General features: G+C 26.6%; 3 protein-coding genes across 3 annotated transcripts; 2 read left to right on the top strand and 1 right to left on the bottom strand.

Annotated features, from left to right (window-relative positions):
- Positions 1 to 7663: 7663 nt before the first annotated feature.
- Positions 7664 to 11123, bottom strand: Fbxo42 (F-box protein 42). The gene is made up of 7 exons (XM_029308910.2): positions 10787 to 11123; positions 10326 to 10669; positions 9725 to 9882; positions 9502 to 9632; positions 8981 to 9120; positions 8463 to 8599; positions 7664 to 8365 (listed from the first exon to the last, which is right to left on the bottom strand). The coding sequence occupies exons 1-7, from the start codon at positions 10908 to 10910 to the stop codon at positions 7813 to 7815; spliced, it is 1587 nt and encodes a 528-aa protein (XP_029164743.2). The 5' UTR covers positions 10911 to 11123; the 3' UTR covers positions 7664 to 7812.
- Positions 11124 to 11362: 239 nt separating this feature from the next.
- On the top strand, positions 11363 to 13717 carry Rpt3 (26S proteasome regulatory subunit Rpt3). The gene is made up of 6 exons (XM_029308915.2): positions 11363 to 11508; positions 11652 to 11744; positions 12006 to 12339; positions 12441 to 12644; positions 12782 to 13046; positions 13157 to 13717. The coding sequence occupies exons 1-6, from the start codon at positions 11476 to 11478 to the stop codon at positions 13473 to 13475; spliced, it is 1248 nt and encodes a 415-aa protein (XP_029164748.1). The 5' UTR covers positions 11363 to 11475; the 3' UTR covers positions 13476 to 13717.
- A 1066-nt stretch (positions 13718 to 14783) lies between these two features.
- On the top strand, positions 14784 to 16849 carry LOC114935693 (dynein regulatory complex subunit 10-like). Its single transcript, XM_029308606.2, has 6 exons — positions 14784 to 14866; positions 15474 to 15681; positions 15793 to 15928; positions 16045 to 16194; positions 16302 to 16431; positions 16542 to 16849. The coding sequence occupies exons 1-6, from the start codon at positions 14840 to 14842 to the stop codon at positions 16695 to 16697; spliced, it is 807 nt and encodes a 268-aa protein (XP_029164439.1). The 5' UTR covers positions 14784 to 14839; the 3' UTR covers positions 16698 to 16849.
- The last annotated feature ends 712 nt before the right edge of the window (positions 16850 to 17561 follow it).

Below are 17561 nucleotides of genomic sequence, written 5' to 3'. Positions count from 1 at the left end.
TTAAAATATCTTTTCAAATAAATATTTAAAATAATTTTTATACATTAACTTTAATATTTTATTTAACTCATTTTATTCCGAGAAATTTAAATTATTCCAATAAACAACAAAATTTAATAATCCCTGATACAAAGGTACAATTAATAAAATTTACTTTTATTTAATTAATTAATTTATTTTAAATTTTCATTTACATTACTTATATCTATAATATTTATTTAATTTTTTTAATACTTCAACAATTCAAAAACTAACTCTATTTAATTTTTTATTATAATTTTATTTAATTAAAATAATCACACACACAAATCATATTAAATTTTTCATAAATATTTAAATTTAATTTTTTTTTAATTTTAATAAATCATATTAAATCATTAATCTTTTCCATGTAAATAAAATATTTTAAATAAACTAAAATTTTTTTTATTTTAAATACATTTTCCAATATATTTACTTTGTTACGACTTTTCTTACAAATCATAATTAATAAGAACGGCAGGCAATTTGTACATAATTTAAATATAATTCAACTTATAAATTTTTATAAATTTACATTTAAATCCTTTTTAAATAATAAATTTAAATATAATTTACAAAAAAAGTATTTTCAATATAACTCATCTAAATCTTAATAATTCTACATTTTGATTTGAATTTAATTTATAATATAAATTTATAATTAAAATCTCTTAATTTAATTTTCAACAATATATAAAATATTTATATTAAGTTAATCCATTTGTGAATTATCAAATTACTCAACAAGTTTTTCTAATATAATAAATTACCGCCAAATTTTTTATTTTTAATGCTTACATTTAATATTTAATTAATTTTATTTTATTTAAATAATAGGGTATCTAATCCTAATTTCTTTTAAACTTAATTAGAAATAAATTTTCCAAAATAAATTTTTTTATTAACTAAAATTATTACAATAAAAATAAAATATCGACGGCAATCGGAGCCTGTGCGGATGACATGCACAAAATTAATAAATTAAAATGAGATCTCAAATCAAACTCATTTATTAAATTCTAAACGTTTCGACCCACTTCGGGTCTTCTTCAGTAGCTGCAAAATACAAAGAAACAAAAATAGAAGATAATCGGTACAATCAGAAAATTATAAAACTCGTATACATACAATCCGCAAATAAATTAAATATCATTCTCCTCCCTATTCAAAACCGTCCGGCCGTCGGAGTGTCTCCCTAACGGTGACCATCGTCAGGAAGGAAGCAGAGCCGTGACTCCCTTACCAACACTAATCAACATGGTATAAATTAAACGTAGAACAATTCATAAGAATTAAAAATTAAAAACCGGGAAGAACACTCACCCCGACAGCAAAAACAGAGAGAAGACGATGCTACACGTGACACATCACTCTAACGACTGTGCGGTATTCTACCTCGACACAGTCGATACATATATACGCAAAAAACAAATATAAAAATAAAATATGAAAATAAAAATAAAAATAAAAACAACTAAACTAATCGGCACTCATGTCAAAAGTCTAACAAAAAAACCCGGCTATGTAAAATCACAAAGCTAGATTTTGGTAAATTTTTCTATTAACAGATCAAGATTCTCATTTAATTTATCAGTGTCGCTATGTAAATTTAAACTATTCCTCTGACGTTTTATGTGGATCATTTCGGATATCAAACGTTTACCTAAAAAAGGCTCCTCGTCTAAGACTTTTACATCCTCCCAATTAAATTCATGGTTCAATAATCTATGTTCCGATATGACTGATAATTGTGACGCGTTTCTTTTTATGTTGTTGCGATGTTCTTTCATCCTAGTTTTCAACAATCTACCCGTCTGCCCTACGTACGACGCATCACAATCCATACAATCAATTTTATAAACTACATTATTATGGAGTTCCCTTGGTAACTTATCCTTGTGTACTTTAATGAATTTACGGAGACTGTTAATTGCTGTATATGATGGAATGACATCCAAATCACGTGTAATGTCCTCGATTCTCTTCGATACATTATTAATATACGGAATATTAAAGTACGAAACTTTTTTCTGCGTTGGAATCTTGTCATTGCATATATTTGCTCTATTGTTATGCAACTTATTATTATAGCGGAAGAACAACTTTTTTAACCGCGCTTGCAAAGTATGAAATATCAAATTGAGAGGATAATTATTAGACAAAAGAACTCCAATCATAGACTCAAAGTTACCTTTATGGAATTTCGGATGAGATAGCCAAAAAACTCTATCTATGAGGCTGATAATGGTGCCTTTTTTATGACAGAGAGGATGCTGCGATTCAAAATTTAAATATCTACCTGAATACGTCGGCTTATGAAACAAATCAAACTCAATGTTCCCATTATTTATAATAATGGTGACATCTAAAAAATTCAATCGGTTGTCAACCCCCTCCTCCATGGTGAACTGCAATCTAGGATGGAAAGAATTGAAAGTGTTTAAAACTATTTTAAGCATGGAGGGTGGGGCCGCCAACGCGATATCGTCAACATATCTAAAATAAAATGGAAATGACAATGGAATCGCAGCAATCGCTCTACTCTCCAAATCTTGCAACGTGATATCCGCAATGATCGGTGAGAGGGGGAAACCCATAGGTGTGCCAAAAGTCTGTTGATAACATACATTATTAAACATAAAATAAGTCGAGTTCATAATAAAACGAATTGCCAATAAAAATTCATCTCGTGGAATAATACACTCTTTTTCAATAAACCCCCATCTGTTAATTAAACTATCAATAGCCATATCCAATGGTACGTTGGTGAACAATGATGCAACATCTAGTGAAACTAGCTTCACATCACTATCCACACATAAACCATTTAATTTGTTCACTAATTGAAAACTATCAGAAATAGCCGAATCAGGTTTCGGAATTGCACGGTTGCGATGAATAGAGATATGTACATGGACAAAATGTGTGATTTGCTGACTGACCGGGATACTTATACTGTTGTTAAAAAAGATCCGACTAGGAACCTAATTAATCAATTACACGGAATTTTAATGAGATGGAAAACGAAGAATTACATTTCTTCAACAACATATAAATCCTTGAACTGCACGGACGGAGTTTTACCGAGAGCGTATGGTCTGCCGAAGGTGCATAAACCGAATTGCCCTTTACGTGTCATCGTGTCATCTAGGAATACACCTCTTTATTACTTGGCAAAATTTTTACATAAGATAATATATAAGGCAATTCCGAAACCTGATTCGGCTATTTCTGATAGTTTTCAATTAGTGAACAAATTAAATGGTTTATGTGTGGATAGTGATGTGAAGCTAGTTTCACTAGATGTTGCATCATTGTTCACCAACGTACCATTGGATATGGCTATTGATAGTTTAATTAACAGATGGGGGTTTATTGAAAAAGAGTGTATTATTCCACGAGATGAATTTTTATTGGCAATTCGTTTTATTATGAACTCGACTTATTTTATGTTTAATAATGTATGTTATCAACAGACTTTTGGCACACCTATGGGTTTCCCCCTCTCACCGATCATTGCGGATATCACGTTGCAAGATTTGGAGAGTAGAGCGATTGCTGCGATTCCATTGTCATTTCCATTTTATTTTAGATATGTTGACGATATCGCGTTGGCGGCCCCACCCTCCATGCTTAAAATAGTTTTAAACACTTTCAATTCTTTCCATCCTAGATTGCAGTTCACCATGGAGGAGGGGGTTGACAACCGATTGAATTTTTTAGATGTCACCATTATTATAAATAATGGGAACATTGAGTTTGATTTGTTTCATAAGCCGACGTATTCAGGTAGATATTTAAATTTTGAATCGCAGCATCCTCTCTGTCATAAAAAAGGCACCATTATCAGCCTCATAGATAGAGTTTTTTGGCTATCTCATCCGAAATTCCATAAAGGTAACTTTGAGTCTATGATTGGAGTTCTTTTGTCTAATAATTATCCTCTCAATTTGATATTTCATACTTTGCAAGCGCGGTTAAAAAAGTTGTTCTTCCGCTATAATAATAAGTTGCATAACAATAGAGCAAATATATGCAATGACAAGATTCCAACGCAGAAAAAAGTTTCGTACTTTAATATTCCGTATATTAATAATGTATCGAAGAGAATCGAGGACATTACACGTGATTTGGATGTCATTCCATCATATACAGCAATTAACAGTCTCCGTAAATTCATTAAAGTACACAAGGATAAGTTACCAAGGGAACTCCATAATAATGTAGTTTATAAAATTGATTGTATGGATTGTGATGCGTCGTACGTAGGGCAGACGGGTAGATTGTTGAAAACTAGGATGAAAGAACATCGCAACAACATAAAAAGAAACGCGTCACAATTATCAGTCATATCGGAACATAGATTATTGAACCATGAATTTAATTGGGAGGATGTAAAAGTCTTAGACGAGGAGCCTTTTTTAGGTAAACGTTTGATATCCGAAATGATCCACATAAAACGTCAGAGGAATAGTTTAAATTTACATAGCGACACTGATAAATTAAATGAGAATCTTGATCTGTTAATAGAAAAATTTACCAAAATCTAGCTTTGTGATTTTACATAGCCGGGTTTTTTTTGTTAGACTTTTGACATGAGTGCCGATTAGTTTAGTTGTTTTTATTTTTATTTTTATTTTCATATTTTATTTTTATATTTGTTTTTTGCGTATATATGTATCGACTGTGTCGAGGTAGAATACCGCACAGTCGTTAGAGTGATGTGTCACGTGTAGCATCGTCTTCTCTCTGTTTTTGCTGTCGGGGTGAGTGTTCTTCCCGGTTTTTAATTTTTAATTCTTATGAATTGTTCTACGTTTAATTTATACCATGTTGATTAGTGTTGGTAAGGGAGTCACGGCTCTGCTTCCTTCCTGACGATGGTCACCGTTAGGGAGACACTCCGACGGCCGGACGGTTTGAATAGGGAGGAGAATGATATTTAATTTATTTGCGGATTGTATGTATACGAGTTTTATAATTTTCTGATTGTACCGATTATCTTCTATTTTTGTTTCTTTGTATTTTGCAGCTACTGAAGAAGACCCGAAGTGGGTCGAAACGTTTAGAATTTAATAAATGAGTTTGATTTGAGATCTCATTTTAATTTATTAATTTTGTGCATGTCATCCGCACAGGCTCCGATTGCCGTCGATATTTTATTTTTATTGTAACACAATAATTCGAGCCGAGATTAACAGTTTTTTTATATTAAAATTATTACATTTCACTATAAATAAAATTAAAAAAAAATATTTAAATCTCCTTTTTATATTCTTTAAATTATTAAAATTATTTATTCTTATCATCAGTTTAACCGCAATTGCTGGCACCTAAATTTATTAATAATATAAATAAAATTATCTATTATAATTTTTATTAAAATAATTATTTTAAATATTAATTAATCATTAAAAATTATTTAAATTTTTAAAAATTTTTTTATAAAAATTTATTTATATCCAAATTTTATAATTAATTTATAGAAAAAAAATTATTTCCCTACCTTATTCACTAATTTATCATATTTATCTAATTCATTTATTTTTTAATCAATATATAATTTAAATTAATATTAAATTTAATAAACATTTAATTTATATATTGTCTAAAAAATAAATATGACATTTCCTACCGCATTCACTAATTTATCATATTTATCTAATTCATTTATTTTTTTATTTATTTATAAAATACATTTGATAAATAAGTAAAATATTATACAGACAATTTATTACATAAATTTTTTTATAAATATAATAAATTATTTATTATATATATTTTTATTTAATTATTTATATAATAATTATATTTTAATATAAATTACGCACACGGATAAGAAATATTTTACATTTGCTCATCCCATATAAAAATATAAAAGTAATGGAAATTAAATTTTACATTAATTTATACTAGTATTATGAGGTAGTTAATACATGAAAATCATATAAGATGAATTCTGTACATCGATTAGCATAATATGATTACAAGTCAATAAATGATTTTGCTAATATATTATTTTGAATAAAAATTAAAAAAATATAAAAACAAAAAGAATGATTAATAAATTTTCTTCATTCTTTGTTTTCTTCTTCTATTAATTATTTTTTCTATTATTTGAATAAAAGATGTATCGTGTGTAATAGATTAAATAGATAGATAATTTATATAAATATATAATTATACGTTTTGAAATTTATATATATATATATATATATATATATATATATATATTAATTTCAATATATACATATATATAAATTATTATTTATCTATTACATACGATACGCCTTTTATTCAAATAATAGAAAAAATAATAGAAAAAATAATAGAAAAAAACAAAGAATGAATAAAATTTATTTATTTTATTTTTATTTGTTTTTATAAAATTTTTATTCACAATAATATATTAGCAAAATCATTTATTGCGACTTGTAATCATAATATTACGCTAATCGATGTACAGCATTTATCTTATAAGATTTCCATATGTGTTACTACTTTACAATACTATTATAAATAAATGTGAAATTTAATTTGCATTACTTTTATATTTTTATATATAATGAGCAGATGTAAAATATTTCTCATTCGTGTGCGTAATATATTGGTTTTTGTATTTATACTGATTTTACACATATCAAATGCAAGAGAGACAAAGATAGAATGATACTCTCTCCTTGTCAAGCTGTCAGTATGTTACCACGAAAATTTCCCCATGAGTATAGATCTAGTGAGATTTGTTCATCCCAAATATTACATAAAAAGAAGTTACGTAGCTTCGTGAAATATTTTTTAATATATTCTTTATATAATAAAGCAGGGAGACAAAGAGTCAAATTTTGCATTATTGCTCTTAAAAATTTATAATATATTAAATACGATCTCGTGGCTAACCCAACCTTACCCGCTGCTAGCTGCGCATCTTCCCAAGTTATATTATGAATTTTATATTTATCTTTTTTCCAAAAAATCGATCTTTGTCTCCCTGCGGACAATCCTACTGATTAAGAATATCGTAAATTTAATAAGATTCATTAAGTATTTTGGCTAATATATGGGATGAACGAATCCGTAATTCCCGGCCGGCCGATAGGCGTCTCCACCATGTCGCCTGTCGACCCTTAATGTATACACACACATGTACAAATAATATCATATTTATAAGAAAACAAGATTAATAATTTATATATTTACAGCAGAATATGATTTATATATAATATTAAAACAGTTACTGATTTTATGTAACAATTTTTTATCCTACCATATTTCACAATCATTAATTTTTTTCATAAATATATATTAAGATAAATTTTTTTAATCATAAGCTTGATTTTTATATAAATTAGCATATATTTTTATATTGCTTATATTTAATACTAATATTATACATATAAAAAAATTAATAATTATGGTGCTGTAATCTTTTGCAGCATGAAGATAAAGAATCAACTTTGAACAAACGTTTGAAAAAAATAATATCAAACTTAATTATATAATATTGCAGTAAAATACTGAATATTGATTAATTGCTCTATTCTGAATTACACACACAACTGTCCTTTAAATTGAATTTTTTCTCTTGCAACGTTTTTCCGCTATGCTAAATGTTGTGACTATGCATAGAGTGAGAAAATGAGCATAAAACAGAACAATTTATATTTATTATTAATAGCACATGCATGTGCTATTAGAATAGAATAAGAGTATATATAAATATAACAAAACTAAATTTCCATGATTCAAAGTAGAGAAGTTAAATATCGAAATAGTGTTAATTATTTAACAATATTAAATAACATATCGAGGCGGATTTATAAAATGAAGGTCATTATATACTACAGAATCATCTACATCAGTGTGACCTAATGTTGAATGCTCTTTACGAATACCTCCAAAAACTATTAATTCTCCTTTTCCAACTACAAGAGAATACAAAATTCTTTCATCAGGTCCTGAATGATCGTCTTGTTTTAAAGGGATCCATGAAGCATTGCACTCATCGGAAAGAACATTACTAATATCTAACACAAATATAGATAATGTGCTTTCGGCTTTTTTAAATACTTTCATTAATTGTGCTTTCTTATTTTCTCTCCGAATTTTCTCTTCCATTCTTCTTAATGATTCCAATTGACGTTGTCTATCTGTATTTGAATTACTACGCAGAGGTTGATCGCGAAATGCAGCCATGCTTAGAGTATTATCACTGTAAAATGGTATCGTTTTTGAGATATTGGCTGTATGCGATGAAGTATGTGCATTTTGTGAATGTGATTTGGAGAATGCTCCATGTCGTCCATTTATATTTTCATCTCTATCTATGGCAGACAAATTTCCCTGCCTAAAACAAATAGTGATTAATAATAATAATGAAATTGTTAAGCGTCATTTGCATATATCTTCACAAAAATATTGTTATAATTATCATTGTATCAAACCTTTCATGCAAGAGATTTGACTCGCACAAACGTGGTGATGTACTTCTTTGACAAGCAACCTTTCTCAATGAAATACTCATATCACTTGGTTTGGTTTGACGTCTATTTTTACTAAGTACAATAATATAATTCCCCACCTAGATAAATAATAGCATTATAATAATTGATCTAACAACATGTAGAAAATATCCAATTATAATCAATGGTATCAAATTTCTTCAAAACTAAGTTGGATTTGATATCTTTCTTTTTATTTTCAAGAAGATGATATTATCAAAATACTTTACTATTAAATAGGGAAATAGGGTTTCAATATCATCTACGCTTGTTTAAATAAAATTATATGTAATTTTTGATAGATTGATCTTTTAAATCATTCTATTATTTAAAACAATACTACTTAAAACAATTAAGATAAAGGATAAAAAATACATTTATATGAGACATTTTAATATATTACGTACACTCACACATTATATAAAAATTAGAAAAATAAATATTTTATTTTAATATATTACCTTACAAGCTTGATGACACCAAATACGTGTTGGTGCCCATTCTGTATTGTGCATATTAACTTTTTTCCATGTCCAAGTTATATCTTCCATTGTTAATAACCAAGCATCATTCATAGCAGCATTCGGTCCTGTGCAACCTCCTGTCCAATTTCAAACATATAATGATTAATTGTTTTGATATTAATGAGTGAAAATTTTAATGTATTAAATATTACTTATATATATAAAATATAAAAAAAATTATATATATAATGTACATGTGTGCAATAGAATATTTATTTTTAAAAATAATATAAAAAGAATGTGTGTATATATATATATGTGTATACATTCTTTTGTACACACATGTATATTTTTTACATCTTCTTTAACTAAATATTATATCAAATATATATCATTTATCAATATAATTATAGTTATATATTTTCTCTAAAGTATGTATACTAAATTAAACTAATAATAAAAAAGACAATTGATTTAATACAGAACATAAATCTTATAAGCAATCAAGAATGTCTTACCAAGCACAAGTAGATGCTTTCTTCCAAGTTCAATTTGTGACTGTCCATAACGTGGTTGTGGTTTCAAATTTGATGTAGTTTGTTTGTGCCAATAATATGAGTCCAAATTTAAGCACCATACATCATTAGAACTATTATAAAATATTAAAAATAACGCTATAAATACATATTATTGTAATTTTATGTCCAATATTTGTAATTTTACAAAATTATATATTTGCACCTGTATCCATTACAAACTCCACCAAAGACAACCATTAGATTCCCGTGTATTGTTGCAGAATGTGCAGATGTTGGTGGTGGAGTTTCTAATGTATTTATAGCAGTCCACTTATTTGATTCTATAGAGTATATGTGTAATTCATTGAATAATTTCCATTGCTGAAAAATATATTATACTATTATATCTTTTTGTATATTTTATATACACATATTTTATTTCAGAATTTAATTATTTTTTTATTGGTATTCCTTTTTTTTAGTCAAAATATAGGCACTAAATAGAGAAAGATAATTTGTAATAATTCATAAAACAAATAAATTTCAAATAATATTGTAATTTGGCTGTTTATATCTTCTAAATTATTATGTTAATTATATATATATATATATATATATATATATATATATATAAAATATAAAATTGAGATATATTTTATAAAGTTTTCATAAGATTTTAACACAAATTTTATTTAAATTAAAAGTTGCTTTATATGTATCTAAAACCAAGTAAACTATAAACTTTTAGTACTGGTAGTTTATATTGGAACACAGCCATTATACATAATATGAAATATGAAATTGTCTTTTTGTTAGATATTTACCTGATGTAAAGGATATGGTGATGGATGAGACCAACCTCCAAATAAAATTAAACTTTTCTTATAATAGAGCATAGTGGCACAAGCTTTAGGCGATGGATAATTACCCATAGTAATTGGCCTGACCCAGGTTCTTGTGCCTAAATCTAACTGCCATAAATCATTGAATGTCGTCCATGTAGCTGTGCAACCACCAAATACGTACATAGAATTATTATATATACATGCGGAATGTGAATGTCTCTTTCCAATGGTGAGTGTCCAGTGTGTAGATGGTAATGAATTCCACAGCAAAGATCCAAAAGCAACAGACTTTTGAAAATGTGCTTCATTATGTTCCATTACATCTAATTAGAAAGAGATATATACATATATTGATATATTAAATTTATATTCCATGTTAACATATTTATATTTAAGTAACATATATTAAATATATAGAGATTAGTAAAATAAATGCATACTTTTGGTAGCACGATACCATCTTTTACAAACAAGCTTGCATTCCTGGAGATCTCTATACGGGGGTAATAAGCTCAGAATGTACTCTAATAATTCGTTAGGTAGGTCATCAAGTTTACACTGCATTTTGCATCAGTTAATAAGTGTATCACAAAAGTCAATTATAATTTGCACGAAACTTGGAGAAAATCGAAATATCTTCTTTCCCATATCAAAATAAAAAGTTTATTTTTAAAAATATATTTTTTTATAAAAACATTGCTCGTTTACTACATAGACCTGTATACAATACGCACATAGTCTCTATGTGTATGTTTATAAGATTTGTCTGTGAGTCTGTGGTTCTTTTCAGTTGAACTGAGCCCGTCCTCAATAACGTCGTACTTGGTCGTACGTCGCAACCGATTCGTTTTTAGTTGGACTAGTAACGTCATTGACCAATCACGCAGCTATTCCTTAGAAGAACAGAATGGTTGCGATTGGTTAATTATAACCCATATTCCGCGTTTTGAATACAGGTCACAATGTTTGCGAGTGTCAAATGGAACGATTCCGATTCCGTCAAAAGGTTTTTTCTCTTCTCTTCTGTCTTCTCAAAAATCTTAAGTCATTCGTGTTCGATACGTTTCGACTATAAGTCGATGCTTCTGATATTTGATTAAGTTAAATTGCTACAGTCTCTTGAATTAGAATGGAAGAATTAGGTATTATTTTGCCAGATAAGGTACGTTTATTTTGATTAGGCATTATTTAGCATATCTGCATAAATCCGTACGATTTAAAATGAAGATAACCTTATAACATATAATTACAGAATTATCATGAGCCTATAATTGTTAATTTTAATTATTGTAATTATATATTCAGGATGTGGGTGAAATCGATTGTAAGCCTGTTACTGGTCACTACACAGGAGCTGGAGATGAATTGGATGTTGAAGATCTTTATACTAAATATAAGGTATATTGTGCACACATTTTTTTCACTATATGTATTATATATATATATGTTTGAAATGTATAGATTTTAAAAGCATATATACATGTATATATATAATTTTATATTCCTTTTACATTATATTTTGTTAACTCTATCTTTTTCTATTGGTTCAATAAATTTGCAACATTATTACAGTAAAATTACATAATATTTTATCAAGTTCATTAAAGGTAACAAATTTCTATTACAAATACATCGCTTTGTTTCTAATCCTTTGAATAGAAACTGCAAAGAATGTTAGAATTTCTCGAAGTACAAGAAGAGTATATCAAGGATGAGCAACGTAATCTAAAAAAAGAATATTTACATGCGCAAGAAGAAGTTAAACGTATTCAGAGTGTACCTTTAGTTATTGGACAATTTCTTGAAGCCGTTGATCAGAATACTGGTATAGTGGGTTCTACAACTGGCTCAAATTATTATGTACGAATTTTATCTACTATAGACAGAGAACTTTTGAAGCCTTCTGCTAGTGTAGCGCTTCATAAGCATAGCAATGCTTTAGTCGACGTGCTGCCACCAGAAGCTGATTCCAGCATATCAATGTTACAAGCAGGTGAAAATCTCCTTTAGAAAAATCTTTAGATTTAGATTACACATTTAGATTAAATTTAAAGAAGATTAAATTATAAATATCAACATACATTTACAATGCAGATGAGAAGCCAGATATCCAGTACAGCGATATAGGTGGAATGGATATGCAGAAACAAGAGATCAGAGAGGCAGTAGAATTGCCTCTTACTCATTTTGAATTATATAAACAAATTGGCATTGACCCACCACGAGGTGTGCTTATGTATGGGCCACCTGGTTGTGGAAAAACTATGTTGGCAAAAGCAGTTGCTAGACATACTACTGGTACAAATTTAAATATACTGTTAAAAAAAATCTCAGAAAATATTTAGAAAATATTTATAATATTAAACTAATTGCATGGAAGAAAAAAGAAATACAGATCTTGTGTTTTAAATTTTATTATTTTCCATTTTTTTCAGCTGCTTTTATTCGTGTAGTGGGCTCTGAATTTGTGCAAAAGTATTTGGGCGAAGGACCAAGAATGGTGCGAGACGTGTTTCGTTTGGCTAAAGAAAATTCACCAGCCATAATATTTGTCGATGAAATAGATGCTATTGCTACAAAAAGATTTGATGCTCAAACTGGAGCAGATCGTGAAGTGCAACGTATTCTCCTGGAATTACTGAATCAAATGGATGGTTTTGATCAGACAACTAATGTTAAAGTTATTATGGCAACAAATAGGTGAGTTGATTGTAATTCTGTGTTTAATTTTCCTGGATTTTTAACGTTATTTTTATGGATATTAAGATAATTGTACCTTTGCTTTGTTATTTCAATATATACTTTCACAGAGCTGACACATTGGATCCCGCATTGCTTCGTCCTGGTAGACTGGATCGCAAGATTGAATTTCCGTTACCCGATCGACGTCAGAAACGTTTGATTTTCTCTACGATTACGGCAAAGATGAATTTGAGCGAAGAAGTGGATCTTGAGGATTATGTAGCACGGCCAGATAGAATTTCTGGTGCTGATATTAATGCTATCTGTCAAGAGGCAGGAATGCACGCAGTCCGTGAAAATCGTTATATAGTTTTAGCAAAAGATTTTGAAAAAGGTTATAAAAACAATATTAAGAAAGACGAATCTGAGCACGAGTTCTATAAGTAAAACTGATATAATACTTCGTCTCTCGACTTACGGTGTGTGTGTATATATATCTATATTTATATATATACATATATATACATATATATATATATTAATATTAATGTGTAAATCATATATAGACATTATTTAAATAATGATTACAATTATTGCTTCAAATGTTGATTCTCTTTGTCCATTATCTTTGTATCGCTTGGCTTTTATTTTAATCATTTCTTATAATAATAATCAAGTATTATATCTTTGATTCTTTTTATTACATTGTCCTTTACAAATAGATTATATGATTCAATAAAGATGAAAAACTAGTTCTTTTTTTATTTTTTTATGTGCATATTCTTGTGTATTCTCTGTATTTATGTATAGCGCAATGTTATATGTATATACTTTGAAAGTTCCATTATGAATTTTTTACTTATATTTTACTAGGTTTAATCATCTGTGATTATAAACTTGAAGCTTCAAAGAACAATATTAATTTCATGATATTTTTTTTTAATTATTTGTTTTTTCGATTTTTATGTCTTCACATGTATATGTATACGTATACGTGCATATATATATATATATATATATATATATATATATATACACATACACGTATTTATATGTGCATACATATATATGTATACGTATATTTATGTGAGAAATAAAAATCGAAAAAACAAGCGATAATTGAAAAAAATATGAAAATGATATCGTTTTTTGAAACTTCGAGTTAGAATTTACAATCACATATATATATGTAGCAGTTTAACATTTTTGAATGTATATATTTATATATTTACAACATGTCGCATTTTTTAAGTAATTATAGTAAAAATTCTTACACAAATCAATATAATGAGGTTCCTTTTGTGAAATCAGATTGTATCACGTATGTATACATTCGTCTATATTTTTATTGTCATATTCAAATTTATTATATAATTTTTTAAAAATATTCAATATTTATATATATGTTGCATTATTTTTATTATGAAAATAGAAGAGACAATAAATTCAATCCCTTTCTCTGTGTTTATAGGTTTACCGAAAAACGATACAATAGTGAATACGAAAGAAAGATTCGAAAAGAATCGATCGTATTGACGCTTACAACAACTATTTTTGAGTCTGTAATAGGAAAAATGGAATTAGCAGTTACTAATATTATATTTTCTAATTATGCTAACTGTCTTCGTTAATATATTTGCTTTTATTGGTATTGGTTTTATCATTACATAAATTATCATACAATAAATTCATATATAATTTTAGATGGCTTTGCCTTCTCTTCTATTGGATCCTGAATTATCCACAGTTCTTACAACTAATGAAATGCATATAATAAATGATGTTATGTGTAATGTTGAATTTTGTTGTAAATGTTTACAACAAAATTGCGCAAGCAGGTAATCAGTAATTAACTTAAAATTTAAGATATATATCAGTAGACTTCTACATATATATATATATATATATATATATATATATATATATATATATATATAGTAGTAAAAGTTGTTTGGATCTATAATATATATGTAATATCTATTTTATTTCACACAATAATGTCATTTATATCTTTTATATTATGCATATATTTACTGATAATTTCAATTTACGATTTATGATTAAATATAAATAAATTTTACATTTTTACACTTTAGCATATATAAACAAAGAAATAATGATACAAATGCACATTCTAAAAAATCTGTGTACGACACATTTAATTTCGATTACATGGTTTATAAAGCACTAAAGGTTTTTATCTATATTATATTATATATATATATGATTTATACAAAAAAAATTATTTTTATTAAAAATATATAAATTAATATAAATATATTTATATAAAAGTTTTGTAATTTGTCATAAGTTTGTTGAAATTAAAAGTGTTAAATTTATGTATAAGTAAAATTTGATCTTAATTATTTTATTTTAAAAATATTCTATATTATTTCTATTAAGTTACCAATGTATTTTCTAATCATTTTTATTCTTTCTTTATAGATTCTTGACAAACATGTTGACATTCTTCGTACAAATCCTTATTATAAACATATTTCCATAACATCAGCTTTATTTATGTGTTACATCCGTTATTTTCTAGATTATATTTTAGCTAGAATGCATCTTATGTCAGACCAAACGAGGAATAAAGAATTACATTACAGAAAATTTTGGCGCTGTCAGAAGAAATCTGCCGACGATATTGCTGGTAAAATCATTTTCATATGCAAAAAAAAAATATATATATATACGTGCAGGTAAACTTCTAATATATATATGTATATATATGCATATACTAATTTTTTGGGCATATTTGTAGTATTTACTGTTGATTTGGAAAAGCAACGGATTAATCATAAAAGAATGTTGGAGGGCGTAGTCAAGCGATACAGGAATAATATAATTGCTATTAATGAAATCGACAAAAACTGCAACGAAGACATCATAAATACAACGTATATTTTATTATTTAAAAGCTATTATAATATATAGTATATATTTATATATATATATATTTACGTATGAGTTTATAACATTAATTTTATTTTGATTCATTTTGATATATATATAGTATCAAATATGAAAAGAAACAATTTATTTTATATAAAGCATGGGAATTTGAACAAAATGAAATACAATTAGCGTTGGAGAATGTTATAGATGACTTTGAATCCTTGAAAGACATAAATACGAAATTGAAACAAACTATACGTGAACGCAGGTATATTATATGTGTGCAAAAAGTTTAAAATATAAAGATGAAATGTATTTTATTCTTATATATATTGTATATATATTCGTAATTTTATATAATCGTTACTCGAATAGATTGACGATAGAATCGAAATTATTTGCAATAATGATGAAATATGACGTAGAAATTGGCAGTAGATATCGAATGTTAGAAGAACTCAGTGAAGTATATAAATATGATAAGATAGTGAAACATTTATTGGAGGTAATATATTTTTGTCGAAATAATTTGTATGCATATTATTATATTAAATATATGTGTGCTATTTGCTTTAGAATAGAATATTATATATATATATAAATTATAAATTACAGGAAGAGGTGAAACATCAAGAAATATACCTTGTTTCTGTAAAACAAAAAGAATTACGTACACCTACGTTTAAACAAGAACATTTTGCACGGATTATTCAACGTTGGTGGCGAAAAATTTTATGGAATAGAGAAGCAAAAAAAGTGAAGAATATATAGAAAAATGTAACTCATAGCGCACATAAATTTTACATTAAAATATGTATTTTATATATAGGATATGGTAAAAGGTTCCTCACTGCAATAATATATATTTAATTAAATCATTAAAAATCATATAAATATTTTCTTGCAAATTATGAAATCTTCGAAATTAGGTTTTATATATGTATATATATATTCATATATATATATATATATATATGCTATTATAATATAAAAATGACTACACTTTCAATTAATTTAGATTGATAATTGCGTGTAACAACGATATACTCTTTTTTCAGGAAAATATTTTGCTAATAAATAATCAATACAATTTTTAACTTTAATTGTTTACTTTCATTAAAAATATTAAAATGCATGTATATATATGCAGATTAACATTGCATTTAAATGGCATTTGAAATATATACTTAAAATGGAGTTTTTAATATATAATATATATTTTACAAATTCATAATATCTATCGGACGCGAACAATATACGATGAAAAATCAATTTATATGTCGATGTATATTTTACAAGAAAAAAATTTGAAGAATTTTTAATGTCATTATTCAATTATAGCTGAGGAAAAAAGAATGTTAAATGCATGACTTTGTCATTAATTCAACTTTATGTATTATATATATTATACTTTTTATTATATGTATATATATATACACACTGATAAATTAATATGTGTATATTTTAATACAAAATTATGTGAACATTTGAAACAAACTTTACTTATTAATAAAGTCTTATGTTTCTTTTTAATTTATTGAATCTAATTATATAGTGATATATATTGAAAATTACACAAAAGAATAAAGAACCGCAAGAACACGAAATACGAAATATACATATATGTCATTTTTG

The sequence above is a fragment of the Nylanderia fulva genome, unplaced genomic scaffold (assembly GCF_048542155.1).
Source record: "Nylanderia fulva isolate GAGA-0341 unplaced genomic scaffold, ASM4854215v1 Scaffold19, whole genome shotgun sequence".
Classification (NCBI taxonomy): Eukaryota; Metazoa; Arthropoda; class Insecta; order Hymenoptera; family Formicidae; genus Nylanderia; species Nylanderia fulva.
The sequence above is the reverse complement of the archived record's forward strand: the minus strand, read 5'-3'. Positions and strand labels throughout refer to the sequence as shown.

Coding starts and splice junctions, on each gene's coding strand:
- LOC114935693 (XM_029308606.2), top strand. CDS start 14,840: ATGTTTACAACAAAATTGCGCAAGCAG. Junction 15,682..15,792: donor ATCTGCCGACGATATTGCTG/GTAAAATCATTT, acceptor GCATATTTGTAG/TATTTACTGTTGATTTGGAA. Junction 16,195..16,301: donor CAAACTATACGTGAACGCAG/GTATATTATATG, acceptor TTACTCGAATAG/ATTGACGATAGAATCGAAAT.
- Rpt3 (XM_029308915.2), top strand. CDS start 11,476: ATGGAAGAATTAGGTATTATTTTGCCAGATAAG. Junction 11,509..11,651: donor GTATTATTTTGCCAGATAAG/GTACGTTTATTT, acceptor TTATATATTCAG/GATGTGGGTGAAATCGATTG. Junction 13,047..13,156: donor GTTATTATGGCAACAAATAG/GTGAGTTGATTG, acceptor ATACTTTCACAG/AGCTGACACATTGGATCCCG.
- Fbxo42 (XM_029308910.2), bottom strand. CDS start 10,910: ATGCAGTGTAAACTTGATGACCTACCTAACGAATTATTAGAGTACATT. Junction 9,883..10,325: donor CACCATATCCTTTACATCAG/GTAAATATCTAA, acceptor TATATTTTTCAG/CAATGGAAATTATTCAATGA. Junction 9,633..9,724: donor GGAGTTTGTAATGGATACAG/GTGCAAATATAT, acceptor ATTTTATAATAG/TTCTAATGATGTATGGTGCT.